A 26,347-nucleotide genomic window follows, 5' to 3' on the forward strand; every position below is an offset into this window, starting at 1 on the left:
GCGCACTGCAACGAGGAGTAGCCCCTGCTCACTGCAACTAGAGAAAGCCCGTGTGCAGCAACGAAGACCCAACGCAGCCAAAAATAAATAAATAAAATTTATAACAAAACAAAACAAACAAGAGCTATACATTGCTTGTGGTTGGGTCTCTTAAATTCTTTTAATCTATAACAGTCCCTCCACCTCCCATGCTACTTGTTGAAGAAACCCAGTCTTTTGTCCTATAGAACGTCTCACATCCTGAGTTTCACTGACCACTTCGTGTGGTGTCTTTTCCCTTCTCTCACATTTATTTTTTAGTTTTTTTAATAAGTCATTTTTATTATACGTTATAAAAGTAGTGGCCCATAACACATTGGAACAACGTTTTTTTAAACTGGTTTTCACCACAGACAGTTTGAGAAGCACTGATTTGGATGACTTGCTTCTCATCTGTACCACTGTGATTTGACAACAAAGGTTACTTTCCCACATTAAAAAATTTTTTTTCTTGCCAATATTCTAGATAAAAGCAAGAATCACCCATACAACACTCTAGCCTCACAATTTCTTGACTCATTTATTCCAATAAAATATACCTTCAAACAATAACCTTGGCCATATCTTGTCCTTAGTCCTCTTTAATCCTTAACTCTGAAACTCTGCTCTTGGATCACAAACTTTCATTCTCCTACCTTCTTACTAAAACTGCTCTTTACTCTTCCTACTGGAATAAACACTTTGTCTGGATATGGACTTGCTTCCCTGAATGCAATGCTTATGCAAAAACAGCCATCCATGGACTTATAGAATGCCTTACATATCACCATGAGATTCCACACAGCATTGTTTTGATCAAGGAACTCACTTCATAGCACATGAAGTGTGGCAATGGGCTCATGCTCATGAACACTGATCTTACCAAGTTCTGCATCATCCTGACACAGCTAGTTTGATAAAACAGTGGAATGGATTTTTGAAGACTTGATTATAGTGCCCGATATGTGGCAATACCTGGTGGGGCTAGGACAAGGTTCTCCATGACAGTGTATATGCTCTAAACCAGAGTCCAACATATGGTACTTTTTCATCCACAGCCAATATTCACGGGTCCAGGAATCAAGGGGTTGAAATGGGAGTGGCTTCATTCATTATTACCGGTAGTGATCCAATAGCAAGATTTTTGCTTCCCATCTCTGCAAACTGAGATTCTGCTAATCCAGAGGTCTTATTAGTTCCAAAGGGAGAAAAACTTCCACCTGAGACAAAGCAGCATTCCGTTCTTCAATCACTGCATTCATTTCTTCTGCAGTTATTCTCTTTTTACATTCCTTGGTCTTGTAGATTCTATCCACAGTTATAGCTCCATTCTTCTGAATAGCTATCCCTGTGTCTGCACTGTTTATTCTGTTCAGTAATTCCTGTAATGTCATGTCATTTTCTTCAGGGTTAATATTTTCTAGCAGTTTTAGAGATATTTCCATATGCTTGGCTCCTGCAATTGCTTCATCTCTCTCCTCATTGGCTAACTGCAGTCGAGACATAATAGCTTCATCACGTTCCCTCTGCGAAATACACCTCTTCAACCAGAGCTGCTGTTTTTTCAGCAATTTGAGCTTCTGCTGCTTTTTCTTGGAGTTCCAGTTTAAGCTTTAGTTTTCTCTGTTCTTTATCTTCTTTAGTCAGTTTTTCTTGAAGCTTTTTTTTTTTTTTTTTTTGCGGTATGTAGGCCTCTCACTGCCGTGGCCTCTCCCGTTGCGGAGCACAGGCTCTGGACGCGCAGGCTCAGCGGCCATGGCTCACGGGCCTAGCTGCTCTACGGCATGTGGGATCTTCCCAGACCGGGGCACGAACCTGTGTCCCCTGCATTGGCAGGTGGACTCTCAACCACTGCGCCACCAGGGAAGCCCTTCTTGAAGCTTTTTATTGCTTGCTTTGAGAATGTCCAATTCTTTTAGAAGCAACGCTATTGTCTCCTCTTTAAGTCTGAAGTAACTTGACAAGGAATCATACATTTGTAATGCAAATCATTATTTCTATGTTCCATAATGTTGGATTTTTCTCTGGTACAGTGAGCTTTCTCATCACCTAGATGAGGACTGATGACTTGAAAATTCCTTGATCTCTGCTCTGGCAGTTCTATGCCCTCATATGTAGCTTCATTAACTAATTCATTGGATTTCTGTTGCATGCTTCCCTTAGAATTCACAGGCAGTTGCTCATCTGGCTGTGTACTTTTATTTCTCCCAGTGGTCTCTTGTTCAAGATAACTATGGGTTATGTTTGGACTAATGCAGCACTGTCCTGGTGTTAAAATATACTGGTTGGTTATAAAATACAGGCAATAAAGGTTTCTTTCATAGCTGGTTGGAAGAACAATAAGAACCACCACTTATCTAGGCCCTTTTGACCAGTCGTCCATTTGTATGTCTTGTTTGCTCTGGCAAGGTCTCTGGATTTTGCGCCAAGATTTGAAGCTTTGTACGGCATGGCTCAGCGTGCCTAAAGAAGCACAGCATTCTTTGCCGAAACTTACAAGTGTGAGACCTGAGATGCGCCCCGCACCGCCCCAGGAGCCAACTCTGCGCTCTCGCCCAGAGCTTCTCAGGCCCGACGCGCAGGAACCACGTCCACCAACCGATGCTTACTCGGAGCCTCCCTGCCCGCCTGGGGCTCCTCTGTGCAGGGAGGTGCGCAGGGAGATGTAAGCATCTATTTTTCTAAAGTATGTGCTATTAGAAATTAAAACAAAAATACTCCGGTGACAGTGAACAAATTTAATGCACAGGCAGGAATGGTGGAAATAGATCAATTAGGAGATAGATTAACCAATGTACTCTTCAGGAGAAATCTGAGCTAGGATAAAATTTGAGAGAGCTACCAGCATATAAATGGTAACTGAAATTGGGGGAGGAGAATGGATGAGATCATTCATGGAAAATGGGGTCCAAGATGGAACCTTGGAGAAGCCTAATATAAAGATGTGGGCAGAGGAAGAGGATGCTGCAAAATAGGCTGAGAAGTAGTCAGAGATTTACAGAGAAGTAGTCATCACAAGAGCTGAGGGCAGTTTCAAGGTGGAAGGATTGCTCGGTGGATGATGCATTTATAAAACATACATAAATGAATATTTATAAAGTGGGTCATTTTATATTCAGTAGGTCTTGTTAAAATTAACCTATACATTTACCCTAAGGAAATAACCACATAGTCCATTTTGGAAGACAAGGAGTTTGGACTTATTTGGGGAGCAACGAACTAAAGGTTGTTGGCAGTGATAAAAATGAATGACAACCCGGGTTTCCCTGGCGGCTCAGTTGTTAAGAATCCGCCTGCCAATGCAGGGGGTACGGGTTCGAGCCCTGGTCCAGGAAGATCCCACATGCTGCGGAGCAACTAAGCTCGTGTGCCACAACTACTGAGCCTGCGCTCTAGAACCCACGAGCCACAACTACTCAGGCCGCGAGCCTAGAGCCCGTTCTCCACAACAAGAGAAGCCACCGCAATGAGAAGCCCGTGCACCACAACGAAGAGTAGCCTCCACACACCACAGCTAGAGAAAGTCCGCGCAGAGCAACGAAGACTTAATGCAGCCAAAAATAAATAAATAAAATAAATTAAAAAAAAAATGAATGACAACCCTTAACAGTTTTGGTGAAACTGAATTCCGAAATCTAAGAAGTTCCACATTTCTGTGAAATCTTTCCAGACAGATTTTAAAAATTCAACCTATTTGTATTTGTTTTTGTAAGCATCTACTGTGTGCTTACCACTACACCCTCACAGGCAAGATACAATAGTACGTACGTGTGACATGATCTCTATCCTTTCCATTTACCATAGTCACCATACTCACCAATCCTCACTCAGTCTGGTTGTTTGATCATAGAATTCACTGATGAGTTATGACACAGATGCCCTCTCTATGCCTCAGTTTCCTTCTCTTTAAAGCCACGGTTTGATGAGGTCAATGGTTTGCATCAGAATCACCAGGAGTGCTTGCTGAACACAGATTGCTGGTTCCACTCCTAGTTTGATTCAGTAGGGAGTGGAGAACTTGCATTTCTGGAGAGGTAGGTTGCTGTTCCAGGAACCATACTCTGAGAACACTTTTACTTTCTCCAGCTCTAAAAGTCTATGATCCCTTAGCGAAACTGCATTACCTATGCTCACTAATGGATTTAACACTCTCCATTATTCACCAGAGCCTAAGAGGATGTTGTGGAATATGTAGTTATTATTTGCCTTAAAAAAAATTTTTTTTTTACTGGAATATAGTTGACTTAGAATGTTGTGTTAGTTTCAGCTGTACAGCAAAGTGAATAGTTATATATATACATAGATCCATTCTTTTTCAGATTCTTTTCCCATATGTTATTACAGAATATTTAGTAGAGTTTCCTGTGCTATACAGTAGGTCCTTATTAGTTATCTATTATATATATAGTAGTGTGCATATGTTAATCCCAAACTCCTAATTTATCACTTCTCCCCATGTTTCCCCTCTGGCAACCATAAGTTTGATTTTGAGATCTGTGAGTCTGTTTCTGTTTTGTAAATAAGTTCATTTGTATTACTTTTTTATTAGATTCCACATATAAGTGATATCATATGATATTTGTCTTTCTCTGTCTGACTTACTTCACTTAGTATGATAATCTCTAGGTCCATCCATGTTGCTGCAAATGGTGCTACTTCATTCTTTTCTATGGCTGAGTAATATTCCACTGTATATATGTACCACATCTTCTTTACCCATTCCTCTGTTGATGGACATTTAGGTTGCTTCCACGTCTTGGCTATTGTAAATAGTGCTGCAATGAACATTGGGGTGCATGTATCTTTTTAAATTATGGTTTTCTCCAGATATATGCCCAGGAGTAGGATTGTTGGATCATATGATAGTTCTATATTTAGTTTTTAAGGAACCTCCATACTGTTTTGTTCTCCATAATGGTTGTAACAATTTACATTCCCACCAACAGTGTAGGAGGGTTCCCTTTTCTCCACACCTTCTCCAGCATTTATTGTTTGTAGGTTTTTTGATGATGGCCATTCTGACTGGTGTGAGGTGATACCTCATTGTAGTTTTGATATGCATTTCTCTAATCATTAGTGATGTTGAGCATCTTTTCACGTGCTTTTTGGCCTTCTGTATGTCTTCTTTGGAGAAATGTCTATTTAAATCTGCCCATTTTTTGATAGGATTGTTTTTTTGACATTGAGCTGCATGAGCTGTTTGTATATTTTGGAGATTAATCCCTTGTTGGTTGCTTTGCAAATATTTTCTCCCACTCTGTGGGTTGTCTCTTCATTTTGTTTATAGTTTCCTTTGTTGTGCAAAAGCTTTCAAGCTTAATTAGGTCTCATTTATTTTTGTTATTCTAGGAGGTGGATCAAAAAAGATATTGCTGTGATTTATGTCAAAGAGTGTTCTGCTTATGTTTTCCTTTAAGAGCTTTATAGTATCCGGCCTTACATTTAGGTCTTTCATCCATTTTGAGTTTATTTGTGTGTATGGTGTTAAGAAGCGTTCTAGTTTCATTCTTTTACACGTAGCTGTCCAGTCTTCCTAGCACCACTTATTGAAGAGACTCTTTTTCTCCATTGTATATTCTTGCCTCCTTTGTCGTAGTTGACCATAGGTGCATGGGTGTAGTTATTATTTGTTGAATGCAAACAATGGCTTAATATTTTCAATCTTATCTTCTTAAACCTTACATATCTTAGGGATGTTTGTGTTCGGTTGCTGTGAGCTGCCAGGAGAGGCAGCACCGTAGCTGTGGAGGTTCTTAGTACATCTCACACTGCACTTAATGCAGACATTTAATACATGCTTTTTGATATGCCTTCGATGGACTAGGTGGCATGTGATATTTTCCCATTTGGTGATCATTATAAATTTGATACAAACTCTTAAAATAATGAGTATTTGATCTTAGTTCATCCTTGAACAAGTTTCTGGAGTCCAGGAGACCACACTTGGGCAATCTGATGATCTGATATAATGGAGATATTTCCTGTTAATCAGGAGATAAGGATATTAGTGTCAGTGCTGTCCTTGGCTCTATCACAGTTGCAGAGGTCACCGAACCTCTAGTGGCTCTGGAAAACTAGGAAAATATTGACCATCTTAAGTTCAGGAAGAATTCATGAAATGCCTTGTAAAAATATAGGCTCCAGGAACAAAACTTAATTTCAAAATGGTATTTTTATAAAAATTAATTTTAGAGGTAAAAACTTTTCCACCTTGAATCAGAATAAGCTTGTTTTTGTTTCTGATCTTGGTTGTTTTGCTTTAAAGAATGAGATGCTATAGTTCAAAAATTGAATAAGTATTTATTGTTCCAGAAGGTACATTGCTTTTTATACATATTTCATAAATGATACAGGATTTTACACATGTTCAATATTTTGCTATTTGTTTAAAGGACTTTTCTCCACGTTCTCCCTCCCCTTGCCTCCCACACACCCTGAAAGGATTTGCTCATTGCACTGTGCTGTTTCTTCTTAAAAACCCTGCGTACAAACAGGATAAATGGTTTAAAAATAATTCACACAACTTAACAGAAATAAATGAGGGAAGGGGGTTGAACGACTCGGGGGGCGGGTGGGGAAGGAAGTGGGAGGAGGGATGAGAAGTGGAGACATGCATCCTTTCATTCCGTCATGCCAGTGGAAGGGGTGGTGGCTGGAGCAGCAGCAGCAATCCTGGCTGGCCTTCAACCTCTGCAAGGCACCTGCAGTCTGGGTTTGTCGTTTAAAGTGTTTCTCTTCATACACAATGATCCCAAAGGAGGAAGAAAAAGAGAAAGAAACCCCTTGCCACAATGAAGAGGGATCAATCATGTGAAAGAAAAAAGCCAATCAATGAGCTGTGCGGCAAGCCCCAACATCCTTTCCATCCTGCCCCCGCAGTAGTTAAAAGCAGGATAGTAGACACAGATTCCTTTGACTCTTCAAGTGTGATGTCATCTGGAAATATGGTAGAAAATATTTTGATAGAGTATAAGATTAACTCCTTTTTCTTTCAATTTAAGAAAAAATAGGGTGAAGAGGGTAGGCTGAAAGAAGCCATAGAAATGTATTCCTGTACAAAGATAAATTGTACCCTTTGAGATCCACACACTTGATTTACAACTACTGAAGTGGTGGAGGTGGGAGGGCTCACAAACAGTGTGGGAGTGTGTGTCCTTCGAGATTAACAAGGTCTCCAGACAAGGTAGTGCCATCTGGGTGGCCTGGAATGCCGTCACACAAACAGATTAACAGCAGTGAAACTATTCTGGTTCTGAAATGGCTACAGAGCCATGGTTTTTAGCCATTTTGTAAACCTTACATCTTCCTGATTTGGTAATACAGCTGAACACTCCGCCTCTGGCTTTAGCTGTGGAGGGAGAGGGGAGTATCAATGGGATAGTTAAATAAAGGAGGGAAATCTGTCCTCCTCTTAAAAAGATTAATTAGTAAAAAACAAAACAAAACAAAAAAACCTCATGCATTGTTGCCAATTATTTCTAGACAGTGATCCAGAGAACTGGAATATTGAGACATTTAAGAAGGTATTAAGGGATAATCCAAAGTGTCAATTGTCAAACAGTCATAAGTTGGTTCCAATTATCATATGGATAAAATTAGTGTACCAACAGGTGTGGGTGGTCAGAAATGGGGCACAAACGGGAGAGATTCCTGGTAACTTTGCAGAGACTGGGTCCAATCTAAAATAAATGCTAATGACATGGACTCAGACTCTGTTTGCCACCCACATATCTCGAGGGTTTGCTTTTCTGGTATATTTATTTACTGCTATGTCAAAAATAAGAAAAGTTAAATTAAAAAAAAATTTAGAGCTGAGTGGGGTGCTGGTGTGTTACTATTTTGCTGACCCTGAAAAGAAGATGCAAGAAACAACACCCCTAGCATCACTTTCTCTCAACTATAATAATAATACATGATTTTCATCCAGAAACTGAGATTCTTGATTAAGACAATATTCACTAAGCCCTTTGAGCTTATATTCCACAAAGCCTGATGGTCAGATTTTAACATTCCTTTCTTCCCTAAGATCTTTTTGTTTTTGTTTTTTAATTAAAGTTAAAAACCCTCTACCCAGACATGGCTCCCAGCTTCCACCTGCAATGCTTTAATTAAAAAGGCCATAGTTATAAACAGGTGTTCTTTCTGCTGGGATTCAGAGGCTCTCTGCAGATCAATCTTCCTCACCAATCTGTCGGAGGGGCAGATGCACTTGTAATGGGTCTCTCAGTCTCTTAAGATCCATTTCTGCCTAAAATAGAAACAAAAGGTGAGAAAACTGGCTAGCCAAGCTTTCAATGATATTACTGTCTCCTGAGAAGAGGAAACTGTCTGTCCTCCATCACTATGAGTCAGAGAAATCATCTCAATCACTCTCAAAGTAAGAGTGCCTCAGAGGCAAAGAATGTTAAAGGCACAGGACAACAAAGCAGGACAGAAACAGAAGTCTGTCCTGGCAGTTTCAGCTATCAACAGAGCCTCCAGAAAAGACTGTGCAATCAACAGGGCAGGATTAGGGGCTCAAGAATGTGGGAGCAACTGATGCACCTTGATGGCATTTCTCCAGAGAGAAGCCCTTTTACAAACTTTTTGCCTGGAGCCAGAATTCAAATTTATGCTCCTCAAGGCTTTAGTTATTTGTCTAGTGGTTGTTTAAGTTTTTCACTTATCAGGAACTTTTAAAACAGGGATGTGCAGTCAACTGCAGCACTTTCAAAACTCACACGTGCTTGGGCCTCACCCCTGAGGAGTTGGATTAATAGGTTTGGGGGGGGCTGAAGCACCTGTTTTTTTAATAGCTCCAGAGATGATTCTGACGCATTCCCTCCAGTTGAGAACCACCACACAGAGCAACAGAAGGTAAGAATTCACTTAGGCCAAGGCAGGGAGATGAATTAAGCCTATTCAAAGCACAACCCCGTCACCAAAAAGGGACAGAGAAGGCGGAGAAGGTCCAGAGAAGAGTAATTAAACATTAAAGAGAATGGAAGGGCTTCCAGAGGTTTTAAAAAAAATCTCTAAAGTCATGAAAGACTGCAGAGAAAAGGAATGAGGATTTCTTCACCAAAATCAAAGATATCAGAGTGAGGGGGAGGCACAATCAGAAATGTGAAAGAGGTAGCTGTTATGAAAAATAAGATATCAGTCTTTAAAAATACATTTCTAGCTCAGTAATCTCTCACCTGCACCTAGCAAACATTTCTAGTAGTCTCTCTCTGACCTGGATTTTATTTTGGCTCCATTGCTACCACACATCTCAGGTGAGAGCTCTTCGGGTCAATTGCAGAAAGAATAAAAAAAGAGAGAAAAGTAAAAACAGACCTCTCTAAAGAAACAAAATGAAAAATATAAAAATAGGTTTAAAAATTTCAATATGCTAGTGATAAAAGGATAGATAGGACTCATTATCTTTTCATCTGCTTGTGTTATAAAACTTTCTGGAGCGTTGACCATGCTAAAATAGTCATTTTTATCAACTGAGGAATAATTTACATAGGAAGAAGAGGATTGGATCATTCTTTCAGAGTTTACCCATCTAAGTACTTGACTGTAGACGATGATGATGACGATAATGCCATACAAGATGAGGCTGGGATTTACTTTAATTTTTGTAAAACTTACCTGAGCAATTGCATCTTTGAGTTGATTGTATTTCTCTAGGTCAAAACGTGACTTTTTGGCTCCTTTATGGAAAAATAATAAGTATTGTCTGTCTCTGGCTTCTGGATAAACATATTCCTACAAAAATAAAGAAGAAATTAAATTATACTCCTTAGCACACTATCTTCACAAAATAAGCATTTACTGTTGATTAGATTCAATATACATGAGCATATATAAAGATATACTACTGACATGTGCTGTATTAAATATTTATTTCTTAAACATTTTTTTGTTTTGTTTTGTTTTTTGTTTTTGTTTTTGCGGTACGCAGGCCTCTCACTGTTGTGGCCTCTCCCGTTGCGGAGCACAGGCTCCGGATGCGCAAGCTCAGCGGCCATGGCTCACGGGTCCAGCCACTCCGCGGCATGTGGGATTTTCCTGGACCGGGGCACGAACCCGTGTCCCCTGCATCGGCAGGCGGACTCTCAACCACTGCGCCACCAGGGAAGCCCTCTTAAACATTTTTTATTGCACAACACACACAGAAGAGTACACACACACAAAATGTACATCATAAAGAATCATCATCACGTAATAAATGTTAATCATCACCAGACAGAGAAAATAGAATACCACCAGTAACTCACAAGCCCCCTTCCTGCCCCTTTCCAATTACTAACCCCTCCTTCCCCACCAAAGTAATCACTATCTTGACTTTTATGGTAACTGTTTTCCTGCTCTCTTTACAGCTTTCTTACTTAAGCATACACTCCCCTGAGCTCTACAGCTGAGTTTTACCTGTTTTTTGAAATTTATAAAAATGGAGTCAGATAGTATGCATTGTGTATGGCTACTTTCACTCAATATCATGTTTGTGATATTCATCTTTTTCGTGTAGCTGTAGTCTGTTCATTTCCATTGATATGTTATATTCTATTGTGTGGCTACATCACAATTTATTTATCTGTTGTACTACTGATAGATTTTTGGGTTGTTTCTAGGTTTTAGCTGTTGTAAATAATGCTGTCAAGATCATCTCTGGACTTATCTTCTGTTCGGTATAAACCTATGAATGGAAATTCTGGACCATAGCGTATGCTTGTGTTCAAATTTAAGGAGTGATATCAAAATGGTTGTACCAGTTATACTCCCATAAGCAGGACATGAGTTGCCATCACTTCACCTACTTGCCAATACCTGGTATTGTCAGTTAAAAAACGAGTTAGGCAGAAATACTACCTCAGGTTCTGTTCCCTTACAGGTTATTACAAAATATTGAGTATAGTTCCCTGTGCTATACTATAGGTCCTTGTTGGTTATCTATTTTATATAGTTTGTATATGTTAATCCCAAACTCCTAATTTATATTACTACATTTTAAAAACAACTTTACTTGAGATACCATACAATTTACCCATTTAAAGTATAATAGTCAATGCTTTTTAGCATAGTCAGAATTGTACAACCATTACTACAATAATTTTTAGAATATTTTCATCATCCCCCAAAGAAACCCCATACCCTTTAACATCACTTCCTATTTCCCTCCATACTTCCAGTTCTAAGTTAACTAGTAGCCTTTCTGTCTCTATAGATTTGCCTTTTCTGGATATTTCACAAGTGGAATCATAAAAAAGCCTTTTGTGTCTGGCTTCTTTCAAGGCTCATCTATTTGTAGCATGTATCAGTGCATTATTTCTTTTTATTGACAAATAATATTCCATTAAATGGAATATGCTACATCAGGGGTCCCCAACCTCCCGGCTGCAGACCGGTAGCGGTCCGCGGCCTGTTAGGAACTGGGCCGCACAGCAGGAGGTGAGCAGTGGGCGAGCCAGCAAAGCTTCATCTGCCGCTCCCCATCCCTCGCATTACCGCCTGAACCATCCCCTGCCATCCCCTCCCCCAGGGAAAAATCATCTTCCACAAAACCGGTCCCTGGTGCCAAAAAGGTTGGGGACCACTGTGCTACATTTTATTTATCTATTTGTCAAGTGATAGACATTTGGGTTTTTTCCACTTTCTGGCTATTATGAATAATCTTGCTATGAACATTTGTGTACAAATTTTTGTGTGGACACGTTTTTATTTCTCTTGAAGAGATATAGCATTTTCCTGATCACTCATGAGGCTGAGGCCTTTTCATATCCTCTTTTATATTATTGGCCATTTGCATATCCTCGTTTAGAAGTGCCTGTACAAACCTCTTGCCATTTTTTTCCTACTGGATTGTGTGTCTTTTTCTTACTGATTTGTAGGATTTGTTACTATATTATGGATATGGATCCTTTGTTGGATATACATACTGGAAACATCTCCTCCCAGCCCACTCTCCCTCTTCATGGTGCTCTTTAATAAATAGATGTCCTTAATGTTAATATAGCCTAATTTATCATTCCTATTCTTTATGGTTGGCATTTTTCATTCTGTGTAAAAAATCATTCCCTATTCCACAGTAATTAAGATATTCTATATTATCTTCCAGGAGCTTCATCGTGTTACCTTTTATATTTAGATCAACAATCTGTCTGGAATTAATTTTTGTTTATAGTGTAAGGATGGGGTCATTTCTTTTTTCTATATGGATATTCAATTGTCCTAGCACCATTTATCAAAAAACTCTTTCCCTGCAGTGCCATTTTTCTAAAATCAAAAGTTCATTTATACTAGGTCTATTTCTACTTCTCTCTTCTATTCCACTGGACTATTTGTCCATCCCTGTGTCACTGTCTTAATCACTGCAGTATTGTAACTAAAGCTGCAGTCTTCATATCTGAGAGTAAATCCTCTTACCTAGTTTTTCTTCAAGTGTTTATTACTTTTCTTAGTCCTCTGTATTTCAATATACATTTTAGAATCAGTTTATTAAAATATCTTCCCCCAACTCCAAATCTGTTGGGATTCTGACTGGGACTGCACTGAATCTAATAGATCAATGTGGATAAAACCAACATTTTTGCACTATTTACTTTTCTAGTCCATGAACATGCTCTATCATTATATTTATTAACTCTCCTATAATTTTATGTTTCTCTACATAGAGGTCTTGTACGTATTTTGCATGATTTATTTGGTTACTTATTTATTTTTTAACATCTTTATTGGAGTATAATTGCTTTACAATGGTGTGTTAGTTTCTGCTTTATAACAAAGTGAATCAGCTATACGTAAACATATATCCCCATATGTCTTCCCTCTTACGTCTCCTTCCCACCCTCCCTATTCCTCCCCTCTCGGTGGACACAAAGCACTGAGCTGATCTCCCTGTGCTATGTGGCTGCTTCCCACTAGCTATTTTACATTTGGTAGTGTACATATGTCCATGCCACTCTCTCACTTCATCCCAGCTTCCCCTTCCCCATGTCCTAAAGTCCATTCTCTAGGTGAGCGTCTTTATTCCTGTCCTGCCACTAAGTTCTTCAGAACCATTTTTTTTTAGATTCAATACATATGTGTTATCATACGGCATTTTTCTCTTTCTGACTTACTTCACTCTGTACGACAGTCTCTAGGTCCATCCACCTCATTACAAATAACTCAATTTCGTTTCTTTTTATGGCTGACTAATATTCCATTGTATATATGGGCCACATCTTCTTTATCCATTCATCTGTTGATGGACAGTTAGGGTGCTTCCATGTCCTGGATATTGTAATTAGAGCTGCAATGAACATTGTGGTACATGACTCTTTTTGAATTGTGGTTTTCTCAGGGTATATGCCCAGTAGTGGGATTGCTGGGTCATATGGTAGTTCTATTTGTAGTTCTTTAAGGAACCTCCATACTGTTCTCCATAGTGGCTGTATCAATTCACATTCCCACCAGCATTTATTGTTTGTAGATTTTTTGATGATGGCCATTCTGACTGGTGTGAGGTGATACCTCATTGTAGTTTTGGTTTGCATTTCTCTAAGGATTAGCAATGTTGAGCATCCATCCATGTGTTTGTTGGCAATCTGTATATCTTCTTTGCAGAAATGTCTATTTAGGTCAACTGCCCATTTTTGGATTGAGTTGTTTGTTTTTTTGATATTGAGCTGCATGAGCTGCTTGTAAATTTTGGAGATTAATCCTTTGTCAGTTGCTGCGTTTGCAAATATTTTCTCCCATTCTGAGGGTTGTCTTTTGGGCTTGTTTATGGTTTCCTTTGCTGTGCAAAAGCCTTTAAGTTTCATTAGGTCCCATTTGTTTATTTTTGTTTTTATTTCCATTTCTCTAGGAGGTGGGTCAAAAAGGATCTTGCTGTGATGTATGTCATAGAGTGTTGTGCCTATGTTTTCCTCTAAGAGTTTTATAGTATAGTTTTATACTGGCCTTACATTTAGGTCTTTAATCCATTTTGAGTTTATTTTTGTGTATGGTGTTAAGAAGTGTTCTAATTTCATTCTTTTACATGTAGCTGTCCAGTTTTCCCAGCACCACTTATTGAAGAGGCAATCTTCTCTCCATTGTATATTTTCCCCTCCTTTATCAAATATAAGGTGACCATATGTGTGTGGGTTTATCTCTGGGCTCTCTATCCTGTTCCACTGATCTATATTTCTGTTTTTGTGCCAGTACCATACTGTCTTGATTACTGTAGCTTTGTGTAGTCTGAAGTCAGGGAGGCTGATTCCTCCAGCTCTGTTTTTCTTTCTCAAGATTGCTTTGGCTATTCGGGGTCTTTTGTGTTTCCATACAAATTTTGTTCTAGTTCTGTGAAAAATGCCATTGGTAGTTGGATAGGGATTGCACTGAATCCGTAGATTGCTTTGGGTAGTAGAGTCATTTTCACAATGTTGATTCTTCTAATCCAAGAACATTGTATATCTCTCCATCTGTTTGTATCATCATCTGAGAAGGTGATCTCTATGACTTACTCCTCTGCCTTCTTGAAGCTATCTCTTGCATGATTTATTTTTAAAAGTCATTTTGAGTTGCATCTCTTAAAAAGTTTCATTTTCTAACTATTTTTGGCTGGCATATAGATATGCAATTCATTTATATATATTGACCTTGTATCTAGTAAACTTATAAAACTCACTTATGAATTCTAACTAATTATCTATATACGCTTTTAAAATTTTTCTATGTACAAAATCTATGAATCATGCCAGTTGTTTTTCTTTCCAATATTTTCATCCTCTGTATCTTTTTCTTGCCTTCTGTACTGGCTAGGACTTCTCATTCAAAGTTGAATGGAAGTGGTACTTTTACCCTCTTCCCAGACAATGAAGGAACATTAGAACATTTCAAGTTCACTTACCTGCTCCAGACGTATATGCTATTGTCATATGTTTTAGTTTTTTCTGTATTTTAAATTCCGTAAGAGTTTATTATAATTATTTTATACATTTAATATTCATTTAGATTCACTCACAGATTTACCATTTTCATTGCTCTTCATTCCTTCCTGCTTTTTTTTTACTTTCCACTTGTGATAATCTTCTTTCTGCACAAAGAACACTCTCTAGTATTTCCTTTTGTACAGATCTACTGGTGACAAGTTCTCTATTCGTTTGTCTGGAAGCATCTTTATTTCACCTTTATTTTGGAAGGATATTTTTGCTGAGTATAGAGTTCTAAGTTGACAGTTATTTTCTTTCAACACATCGAAGGTACCATTCCATTACCTTCTGGCTTTCATTTCTGCTGTTGAGAAGTCAGCTATCTAACAGTGACTCCTTTGAAGGCAAGCCTTTCTTGTTCTTCTTTGGCTACTTTTAAGATTTCTTCTTTGTCTTTGTCTTTTGCAGTTTTACTATTGATGTGTCTAGATGTGGATTTCTTTTCCTTTATATTGGTTGTATTTGATGGAATTCTTAAATCTATAAATTAATGTCTTTCATCATTTTGGAAAATTCTCAGCCACCATCTCTGCAAATATTGTTTCTTCCCATTCTCTCCCTCCTCTCCTTCTGAGATGCTAATAAAATTAAAAATATATTAGGCCTTTTCACTCTATCCTCTGTATCTCTCACCCTCTCCTATATTTTACTTCTTTTTGTCTTTCCATACTTTATTTTGAATGGTTTCTTCTGATTTATTTCCAGGTCACTCTATCTCTCTTCTGTCTAATCTGCAGTTAAATCCATCTATTAAATTTTATTTCTAAAATTTTCATTTGTTTTTTAAAAAATCAAGTTATCTGCCAATACTCTCAACCTTACCTTTTATCTCCGTGAATCTAGCAAGTATAATTATTTTAAAGGCTATGTCTGATAAATCCAGTAACTAGATCTCCTATCTGTGTCTGTTTCAAATGTCTACTGTTTCTGTAGGTGTTTTCCTGTGTATCTGCTTATTTTTTATTGTATGACTAACTTTGTATTTGCAAAATTATTTGTAGAAATAATGTAAGGTTTAGGATAATGTTATCTCCTCCCAGGGATGATTAATGTTTTCTTTGGCCTGGAACCAGCGATATCAGCACTCTGGGATCACCAGCATTCTAGGACTACCTCAATCCAATTTACAAGATTGGGATGATCGAAAGATGAGCTACAGTCTCTGAGAGAGGCTACAACAGGTTCTTCCGTTCTACAGTAGTGGCCTTTAAAATTCCAAACCAAAGCAAAAATGTTTCAACCTACTTTAGCAATCCCTGGACATGAATCTCTATGGCTTTGGTCTTTCTAGGTTATCAAGTATAGCTCAGCTTCTTGGCCTCTCAGCCTTACCCTCTTTAATCAATACAAATCCCCAGAGGAAAAAGCACATCTAAACACCAGCTTCACCTTCCTGGGACTTCTCTTCTTCTGGTTCTTGCCTGGTAATTTTTGCTATCTTGTTAGCTCTCTAGAGTCTACAGGCAGATGTATTTTATGTTTTGTCTAACTATTTTAACATTTCCTAGTGGGAGCATTGTTCTGATTACCTAGGATGCCGTAACTAGAAACAGAAGTAAATATTTAATTATTGATGATGACAGATAATGAACAAATAGTGGTTGAAGGGACTGTGGAAGCTTTTTAAAAATGGATAGAATCGTGGTCTGAATCAAGTAATACTGACCTAAGGGATAACTGTTGGATTAAAAACTTGAGGGAAAGCCCTCTAGGTTTCATCTAAGTTGCTATTACTAGGCCACTTACCTATCTTTGCTGAGGATGTAAATGTACACACCAATTCAATTTATTCAGATATATTCTATGCTTCCTCTTTTGGGCAACAAGCATTTACTAAGCGACTACATGCTAGACTCTCTTCTAGAAATTTGGTAATTTGATAATAAGTGAGAAGAGATACACATAGAGCTTGGTTATGAAGGAAAGAGAGTCAGAGAGGGAGAGTTTGATAACATAGGGAACACAAAAAATATACTGGCATAAGATTCTGAAAGGGGGTAATGGGATTAAGAACAGGTGGAAGAGCTAGCCCTGAGCAGGAAAATGCCACCTCTTACTTGAATTTAAGGAAATAGTGTGAAAGTAGGTATGGATACTATTAAACTCACAGGGTTTAGGAATTTGCAAGCTTGTATCTGTTAAGCTCAATTTTCCAGGAGAGGTAGGAGGCAAAGTTAAATGTGGGATGAGGAGCCTGATGTGAAGTCTTAGAATAACTAATGAGAGGGTTATGGGGGAAGAAAATCTAATTAGAAACACAAGCAGTGGTCCAATCCACACTATTACATGATTTTTCTCTAGCAATGTTCAGTAGCCTGGATATAGGATAAATGGCTAAATTTATCCAAGATTAGGAGTTTATAAAGTATATATGGTGGAAAGACAATGGAGCAGAGATTGAACAGAATGACAATTTGGTCTAATTTCGACAGAAAAGGAAGCAACACACGAGGAAGGAAGGAAAAAAGTTGAGAGACGTCAGGAGCCTAAAGGTTTAGGCATACTAAATTATTAGGCATGCTAATTTTTATTCTAAGTAGGTCCTGAATGGCCACTGAAGTAGTTTGCTGGAGTAGAATATAAATGCTGGATGTTGGAATTGAGATGACAAAGGGTATTAAAGGCTAGGTCAGTGTTTCTTAACCTTTATTCATCATTGTTCCCTTAAGTTGCCTTTTTAGATATATTTTCCTTAATTGCCCCTCCTCCCCAAAGAAATTTTTTAAAACAATATTTAAATATTTATTTATTTATTTAGGCTGTGCCAGGTCTTAGCTGCAGCACGTGGGATCTTTGTTGTGGCATGCGGGCTTTTTAATTGCAGCATGCATGTAGGATCTAGTTCCCCCACCAGGGATCGAACACGGGCCTCCTGCATTGGGAGCGTGTAGTCTTACCCACTGGACCACCAGGGAAGTCCCTCAAAGAAGTTTCAACACCACAAATATACTGTGTATCTGTTTATCTGTTGTAATATCTAAGATGTTTTACTCCCCCAGAACCAATTTTCACACCCTTGAGGGTGACCTCCCCTTTGTAGCAAACTCCTGGGCTAGGGGGCTGAATGGTGGTTCACATGCCTGCTGAAGTAACTTTGCTGAATGGCAATTCTTATTGTCAGGCTCCTTTTTCACATGATAGAAAATGGTACTCAGGTCTCACTGAAATATTAGTCAGTAAAATTCAATATTTCACTTGATTTTATGATGTCAAGGAACTTATCTTTTGAAAATTCTTTGGAACTTAATATACTTTTGGAATATATTTAGGTTGCTAATAAATGCTCATTGAACAGTTTAAATGCTGTTGAACAGGCATTTTGTTTCATGGGTGTTAATTATGGATACTGATATGGGGAAGAATATTTAACATGAGAAACTATTTACATTTTATTTGGTCAGTGTTTTCCTATTCACAAAAGACTAAATTGTTTACTACTGCTATTTTACAACTTGTCACTTGGGGGCAGCAAAAACGTTGAGGAATCACAGAAGTAGGACAGCATTTAAACAGTAGGACAGATAGGCACTGTATTAGCCATGGTAAGGAAATAAAAATTGAAAAAATCACCCGAACGCCTTGCCTCAAAAGATATCATAGTCTAGTAGAGGGGAAAAGACATTGAACATGAATAATTATAATACAAGATGGCATAGGATAAGTGAAATGAGAGGCACAATGTGCTATAGGTATTCAGAAGAGGGATAGATCAAAGTTGGCTGCAGGGAAGTAGTCAAAGGTTCATGAAAAATAAGCATTTAAGTAAACCTTGAAATATGACAGGTAGCGATCTACAGGGAAAACCTTCCCAGTTAATAGAATGATATGAAGTAAGGAAGGAAGTGGTGAAAAACTCAGGGCATTTTGGGGGAAATACAGACTACACAGTTGCCCCTTGAACAACATGGGTTTGAACTGCAGAGGTCCACTTATATGCGGATTTTTTTCAATAGTAAATACTACAGCACTACACGATCTGCAGTTGGGTGAATCCCCAGATGTGGAATCATGGATATGGAAAAACTATGGATACAGAGGAACCATGATATGGAGGGCTGACTTTAAGTTATACATGGAATTTTTTACTTCACAGAGGGTTGACGCCCCTAACCCCCATTGTTCAAGGGTCAACTGTAATTTGATGTGTTTAAAATACCTAGTAAATACACAGAGGAGCTGAGAGACATTTGGAAAGGACAGCAACCAGTTATGAATATTGGGCTAAGGAGTCTGGATTTCAGTCGATAAAAGAATCCATTAAAGGGGTACATGAGGGACAGTGACAGGGCAGAGGAAGAGGGAAAGAAACACAGACAGACATATACACATATGCAAGCCATGTCCAGAGGTGTGGTTAGATAAGATTGATTTGGCTGTCAGCTCTGTTCAGGTAGAGTGACGAACATGAGCCAGACAAGGGATTAGGTGCTAGAGACACTGGGCAAACAATAGCAGGACACGAACAGTTTACTGTCTCTTCTCCACTAGACATATTTGGGAGGCCCGGAAAGGTTAAATAACACCCTTGGGCTTTCATTTTCCTGCACAAAAATAGGCCTATGACCATTGGTCTAATGACAACAGAAACAAAATGCCTATGTTCAATAGCGGCCATATAAAAATATAAGAGAAGCAACTCTCAGCTTTCTTCTGATACCTAAGAAAATAGAAAGGTTTCTCATATCTCTCAGCTATTTCAGATACTTTTTTTTTTTTTTTTTGCGGTACGCGATCCTCTTACTGTTGTGGCCTCTCCCGTTGTGGAGCACAGGCTCCGGACGCGCAGGGTCAGCGGCCATGGCTCACAGGCCCAGCCGCTCCGCAGCATGTGGGATCTTCCTGGACCAGGGCACGAACCTGTGTCCCCTGCATCGGCAGGCGGACTCTCAACCACTGTGCTACCAGGGAAGCCCTCAAATACTTTTTATTCAAGGGAGCCTGGATCTGTGGTTGTATCACACATGGCAGTAATAAATAAGTGATAATAAATCCTTCATACTTCCTAAAGTGACCATTATGGATTTCCAAGCTACTAAAAATACAGCACTAACAATAAAAATTAGTTCTAGACACTGATATTTAAAATATGAGCCTTGGATGATAAAGAATAGAATAGTGATTAGATATCTAATTTTCACCTTTCTTCCACGAAGTAAAAACAACAACACACACCTATACTCCTAATATATTTAGAAGTAGCCCAGAATTTAGATTAACTATTTGATTAGTTATCACCAATTCTCCATTCCAAACATTCAATAAAACCCAAAAGCTTGGGACTTCCCTGGTGGTGCAGTGGATAAGGCTACGCGTTCCCAATGCAGGGGGCCCGGGTTCGATCCCTGGTCAGGGAACTAGATCCCACATGCATTCCGCAACTAAGACTGGGCACAAACAGATAAATAAATAAATAAAATTAAAAAACAAAACAACAACAGTAAAAAAAACCAAAAGCTTGGGACTACACCATCTGACTGCTAAATTAATTACACAGTACATAAAAAGACAAGCCAACTGAGCAAGTTATCCTACAGCTGACCACTCTTCTCCTTTGCCTTCTTATTCTATATCTTACTATAATAGTTTTATGAATTTAATGGTTTATATGGCTCTCTTAATAGTCTGTTTGCTCCATGGGGGCCAAAGCCATGTCATATCTATCTATCTCTAGCACCCAGACCAGTGCCTGATACATAACTGGCATGCACATGCATGTGCACATATGTGTGTTTGTATGAGTGAGTATGTATAAAGGATAAATGATTACTTCAAGGGAACTGGCCTTAGAAAGAAGATGAGAGAAAAGAGAACTACTTTGACAACCAACATTGTACTATCTCATGGAAAGTTACTTGAAGAGGAATTCTTACCTGGCGTGTCATTACAAAATATGCATACATTGCCATGGCACTTCCATAAGTGATGAAGTAGGTAACTGGCTCCATGATGTCCCAGGAATATTCCCACCAGGTAAGCCGGGCCAAAATGCCAAACTGTGTGGCCATGTAGGCAAGTCCACCCCATAGCACCAAAGTGGTCCTCTTCTCAGCTTTTCTGCTAATCTCAATTCGTACCTACAGGGCACACGTGACTGGTCAACTGTAAAGCATTTTGACATAGAACCAATTTTAAACTCTTATTTAAACTGTTCAATGTTCACTAAAGAAACAGGGCTTGTAATCAAGATATAAGTTAGTCTCAATTCTAGGAAATATAGTTTGTCTTCCTAAATAATATCTGTAGTTTTTACTGAGTACTATTTTATAGGCATAACATTTTTGATACACTTGTATTTTATGTTTCATCCTAGAAGTAGCTGAAAATATGGTGAAATTATGGGAGTGAATAAGTTAGTTTCAGCGGGTCTTTATCCAACCACAAGATTGCTTTCTTTGAAAGAGAGAAATAAAAACATGCCAATGTTCTCTCACTGTAGCGTACAAGATTTACTCTATCATTAGTTTTTTACTCAAAAGGTCTACTAGGGGCAAAACAGCACAGTGGGTCAGAGCATGGACTCTGGATTCAGAATGGCTGAATTTAGGCCCTGATCTGCACATTACCATAACTTCATTAATGAGTTGTTCTGAGGATTAAATAAGAGAATACAAGTAAAATACTTAGGATAATTCCTAGCACATAGTAAATATTCAATAAGGGATGATAATTATTTTGCTATAATTGGTACATTAAAAAATGCTTTACATTTTGAAAATACAAGATTTAAATTTCATCCCCCTTCACAACAGTTCCTCAAATTTAATTTATCCAACATTTCTAATGGTCTTAAATTTAATGAAAACAACCTTGAGATACGTGTTCCTTACTTTTAAAGAAATCAGAAAAAGCACAGTATTAAGAGTATTTGTTCCCTTCCTTAATCTCTAATATAGTCTGGTTTCTTAAAATGGAAATACTTGTATTTTTATTTAAAAAAAAAAGGATGACACACGTTCATTGTAAAACACTTACTAGGAAAGTATAAAGAAGAAAAATCATTCATAATCCTACTATTCTATTAGCATTTGGGAATATGTTCCGATTTTTTTCTTTGTATATATGTGTATGTGTGTGTGTGTGTGTGTGTGTTGTGTGTATGGCTATATGCATAATACACTTAAAAACTGGATCATAGTATGAACTAATATACACATTTTGTAATTTTCATAAAATATCATGAAGTGTTTTCTATAGAATATTAGATCTACATGATTGTTTTTAACAGTTGCATAATATTCCATATAATATTAATTCTTAAGTTGGCTAAAATGATTATCCACCTCACTTAGAACCCTTCTTGATCAGCAATTATTCCAATCTTTGTTGTAAAAGTAGTAAGTCTGGTTAAGGGCAGTATATTTAGATCTCAAAGCTCTATGTCCATTATCAAGGCTCCAAACTATTCCTTTTTAAGTCCTTTCTTAGCTTTAATCAGAAGCTTTTTATGATTCAGTTCCCAAAACTAGTGGACTAGTTTGATTGACACAATGCACTCGGAGGGGAAAAAAGCAAACATATATGCTCTGGAAAAAATACTGGTGAAGAGAAAAGTGTGAAATTTGAATCTGCACCTTTTCCAGGGGCGCCAGTTGTTCTTTGAGATCTTCTAATCTTTCGATAAGCTCCCTTTCCTTGTTTAACTGGTGCTGCTCGATGCACAAAGTAGTGTATAACTGCTGGACCAGTGTCTTTACATCGTTCAGTGTTGCTGCGTTTTCATAGCTTAAGAGGTCTGAAAGAAAAAGATTACATTTAAAAAAAAAAATATGTCTTAAATGAAGAGTTGCTATTCTTAGGGCTATTAGTGATAAGAACAAGGCAGATTCATCCACTATAGGGGTCCCACCTTCAATGTTAAACTGAAGGAAAGGGATAGTTCCTTTTTAAAAAGGAAGAGTCTATAAATCCTACAAAGTAAGTTCATATTTGGGCAACTTGAAAATTTTGAAGCCAACATCCACCATTATATTCTTGGAAGTATAAGTGCTACAAATGAGGCTACGAGTAATAATAATCTTCATTAGATAAAGACAAAAAATTTAAAGTAATATGTCAAAAACTAGTAGAGAGGCTTAGAATTAATCTGATTATCATGCTTATTAAAATTCAGATCTAAAATTTATCTGTGGTCTTGCCATTTTAAGTGGTCATTTTTTCCCTTTAGTAACTAACACTTAAGGAAAAAATATACAGTATTTCAAATTTGCAAATACAAGGGTATAAATAAAAATACCATTATCCTAATAATCTTAGCCCCTATATACCTTCCCCCTAGCATATCAATTTTTATTTATTCCCGTTGGGCAAAGACATAGAATAGCTGTATGGGTCTCAATATCAAGCTTGAAACGGCATGAAGTTATGAGAATAACTAAAAAGGTAAAAGATTAAATAATTCTTTGATTCAATATCCTCTTCTGTGAGTAGCATGTGCTTCTAGAAATCTAAAAATTATGTTTTGAAAATTTAATAAAAAGTCAGCTGATCTCAGCTGTCAAATAACTTTTTAAAAAGCAACAGAAGTAAAGCTTTTGTTTTAGAATCTTATTAGCCTTAAATGTGACATTTTGTTAGCTACAGCAGAAGGTCAGCCTTTTTCTAAGTCAAAATAAGCCACAGTCAGAATTAGTCATGTGTGTATTTCAAATATTCTTCAAGGATGTCCTTTAGTACAGTTATCACAGAAATTCAATCAATAAAAAAATTCAAATAAGGGTAGCAAATTGGATTAGAGAAGAGCTGATATAGTAAAATGGGATATAGCACCTAGCATAGTATCTTGCATGCTTCAATAAATGTGTGCTGCATTAATGGGAACAGATAAAAGCAAGAACACTTTGAGTTCTAGAAGTCGTCTATGTCAACAGAGTCTGCTTTGCACTAAAGTTGCAGCTCACATTCACATATGGTTCTACACTTTCCAAAGTTACAAAAAGAGAAAACTGCACGCTAGAATGTCATAGTGAAGTGGTAGAGTCCATGCCTCCTGACCCCCCAGGCCTGGAACTGAGTTATGAGGCTTTTACTTTATCAATATTAATATTTCTCCTGCAAGCTCAGTCCTCTTTCTTTCTTTTTTTATTATTTATTTTATTTTTTGCTGCGTTGGGTCTTTGTTGCTGCACGTGGGCTTTCTCTGGTTGCAGTGAGCGGGAGCTACTCTTTGTTGTGGTGCATGGGCTTCTCACTGCAGTGGCTTCTCTTGTTGTGGAGCACAGGCTCTAGGCGCGCAGGCTTCAGTAGTTGTGGCTCACGGGCTCGAGAGCGCAGGCTCAGTAGTTGTGGTGCACAGGCTTAGTTGCTCCGCAGCATGTGGGATCTTCCCGGACCAGGGCTCAAACCCGTGTCCCCTGCATTGGCAGGCAGATTCTTGACCACTGCGCCACCAGGGAAGTCCTCAATCCTCTTTCAAAAAGATAATTTTTTAGGTAGGTATAAATTATCTATGGTAAACAAAATTCTCTCGCATATATTATCCCATATTTATCCTCATGGCAGCATATAATCCACAATTTATAAATGAGGAATTTTGAGTCCTAGAGAGATAAGATGAACAAACATTTTTGTATTAGGTACTGATCTATTCACTAGAGAGGGGAAAAAATCAAATATGAGGTGGTTTCTCTCCTTAATGAGGTCTAATAATGATATTCACAAAGCTGCATGGCTAGCAGGGAGTGGGAAAAGATCTTCTGACTGGTAGTCCAATGACTTTTCTATTCCATGTCCTTTCTTTTTCCATTTCCACTTTCAATACCATAATTACACTGTATTTGCTTAGAAATCCAAGGAGGGAGAAAAGGAGGGGGGAAGGGAGGAAAGAAGGAAGCAAGCAAACAAACTAAACAGACCCTCTCCTCTTCCTTTTCCTAATGAAGCACACACACGTTAATGATCAAATATGTATAGACAATCATAACCTGAAAATCTATAAAATCTGAACTCAGGCTTGGTATTTGTTTTATAAAAGAGCTTCTATTAGAATGTCATTCATCGAAGACTTATTCTTTTAAAATTAATATTCATATTACAGGTTCTCCTGTGTAGAAAATTTATTTTTTATATCAGTCTCTTCTCTCATGGCTTCTTCTGTGTTTTATGTTATAGGTAGAAACATATTTCTCACTCCAAGTTTGTAAAACTATTTCTCTTTTGATTTTTTTCACTATGATAAATTATAAAATAAGCAGCTAAGTGAATGATAATATACATTCATACAATGTAACACATAGCAGCTGTGAAAAAGAATAAGGAATTCTTTATGTTCTGGTATTTTAAGATCTTCAGAATACACTGTTAGGTAAGAAAAGCAGTTTGGTGGTTTCATACCTTGACATCTAGTTAAACTGGAATTATGTTTCCCCATATATCCCAAATTCCCTGTATGGTTCTGAATTAGAGTTAGCCAAAACAGAGATTCAAGTGAGGTTTTAGAAGGCAGAAGTGAAGCAGAAGCCATCATGCTCTGAAGGTTGTCGTTAGTAGTGAGAGACAGATGCAGAGGTGCCTGGAGATGCCAGTGTGTGCCTGCTCTCCCTGGCTCTGCATCCACTCTTTTTTCTCAACTGCCACCTCTGATGATTAACAGCAAATCCACACCCACAGCCAGATGCAGCTTTCTAAAGCTGTGCTGTCCAAAACAGGAACTGTTTGCTGTGTGTGGCTATTTAAATTAATTAAAATGAAATAGAATTTAAAATTCAGTTTCTCAGCCATACTAGCCACATTTCAAGTGCTCAATAGGCACATGTGACTGATGGCTACCATATTGGACAGTGAAGAAATGGAACATTTTCATTGTCACAGAAAGTTCTATTTGATAACACTGTCCTAGGGATCTCTCTACCAGCCCTCCTTTGTTAATTTTTCTTATCCTAGTAGTTGGACGCACTTGAATTTCCAGGTTCCCTGGCAAGCTCTGATTTGTCCACATGTGCCATCACTTCAAACTTAGTAACTTTTCTCTGATCTTCCAAGCTCCCCTTTACAGACTCTTACTTCTTTACCTTCATCTACAACTGTACAAAGTCTCATTCCTATAATCTTTTATTCCATTTTATTCACATGCTTCTGCTTCCCCAATTGAACCCTGACCGACATGAACAGTATATGTATGATATGCTATTATTTGCATAAAAAGGGAAAAAAGATTATGCATTCACATTTGCTTATGAATACACTGACTCTCTGATAGGAAACAAGAAACTAAGAACAATGCTTGCTGGTAAGAGGAGAAAAGGGTGGCTGTGAAACAGGGATGAGAAAATCTTTTCCCATATGTTCTTTGACTTTGGGAGTTGAACACTGTGAATGCATTATCATTCAAAACAAATAAAATTTAATGTGCTACAACATACATTCAAACAGCAATGAAAAGACTATAAAATGATAATTCATAGGAG

At 38.0% G+C, this 26,347-nt stretch overlaps 1 protein-coding gene and 1 pseudogene across 4 annotated transcripts in view; both read right to left on the reverse strand.

The window, feature by feature from the left end:
- Window positions 1–1,193: 1,193 nt before the first annotated feature.
- Window positions 1,194–2,498, reverse strand: LOC307175483 (mirror-image polydactyly gene 1 protein-like; annotated as a pseudogene). Its single transcript has 3 exons — window positions 2,376–2,498; window positions 1,871–2,249; window positions 1,194–1,670 (listed from the first exon to the last, which is right to left on the reverse strand). The product of its transcript is annotated as a mirror-image polydactyly gene 1 protein-like (transcript).
- A 3,834-nt stretch (window positions 2,499–6,332) lies between these two features.
- The window catches only part of MCU (mitochondrial calcium uniporter), a 205,443-nt gene continuing 185,428 nt past the window's right edge, over window positions 6,333–26,347 (reverse strand). For 2 of the 3 annotated variants that reach the window (XM_079899294.1, XM_079899296.1), the window contains 4 exons: window positions 22,517–22,677; window positions 20,816–21,019; window positions 9,637–9,753; window positions 6,333–8,266 (listed from right to left, as the gene is read on the reverse strand). In XM_079899294.1, coding sequence (XP_079755420.1) covers window positions 8,189–8,266; window positions 9,637–9,753; window positions 20,816–21,019; window positions 22,517–22,677 — 560 coding nt within the window. In that variant the 3' untranslated portion in view covers window positions 6,333–8,188. The remainder of the gene's footprint in view (window positions 8,267–9,636; window positions 9,754–20,815; window positions 21,020–22,516; window positions 22,678–26,347) is intronic. The other variant, XM_079899295.1, reaches the window with a different exon arrangement.

Source organism: Stenella coeruleoalba (assembly GCF_951394435.1).
Source record: "Stenella coeruleoalba genome assembly, chromosome: 16".
Taxonomy (NCBI): Eukaryota; Metazoa; Chordata; class Mammalia; order Artiodactyla; family Delphinidae; genus Stenella; species Stenella coeruleoalba.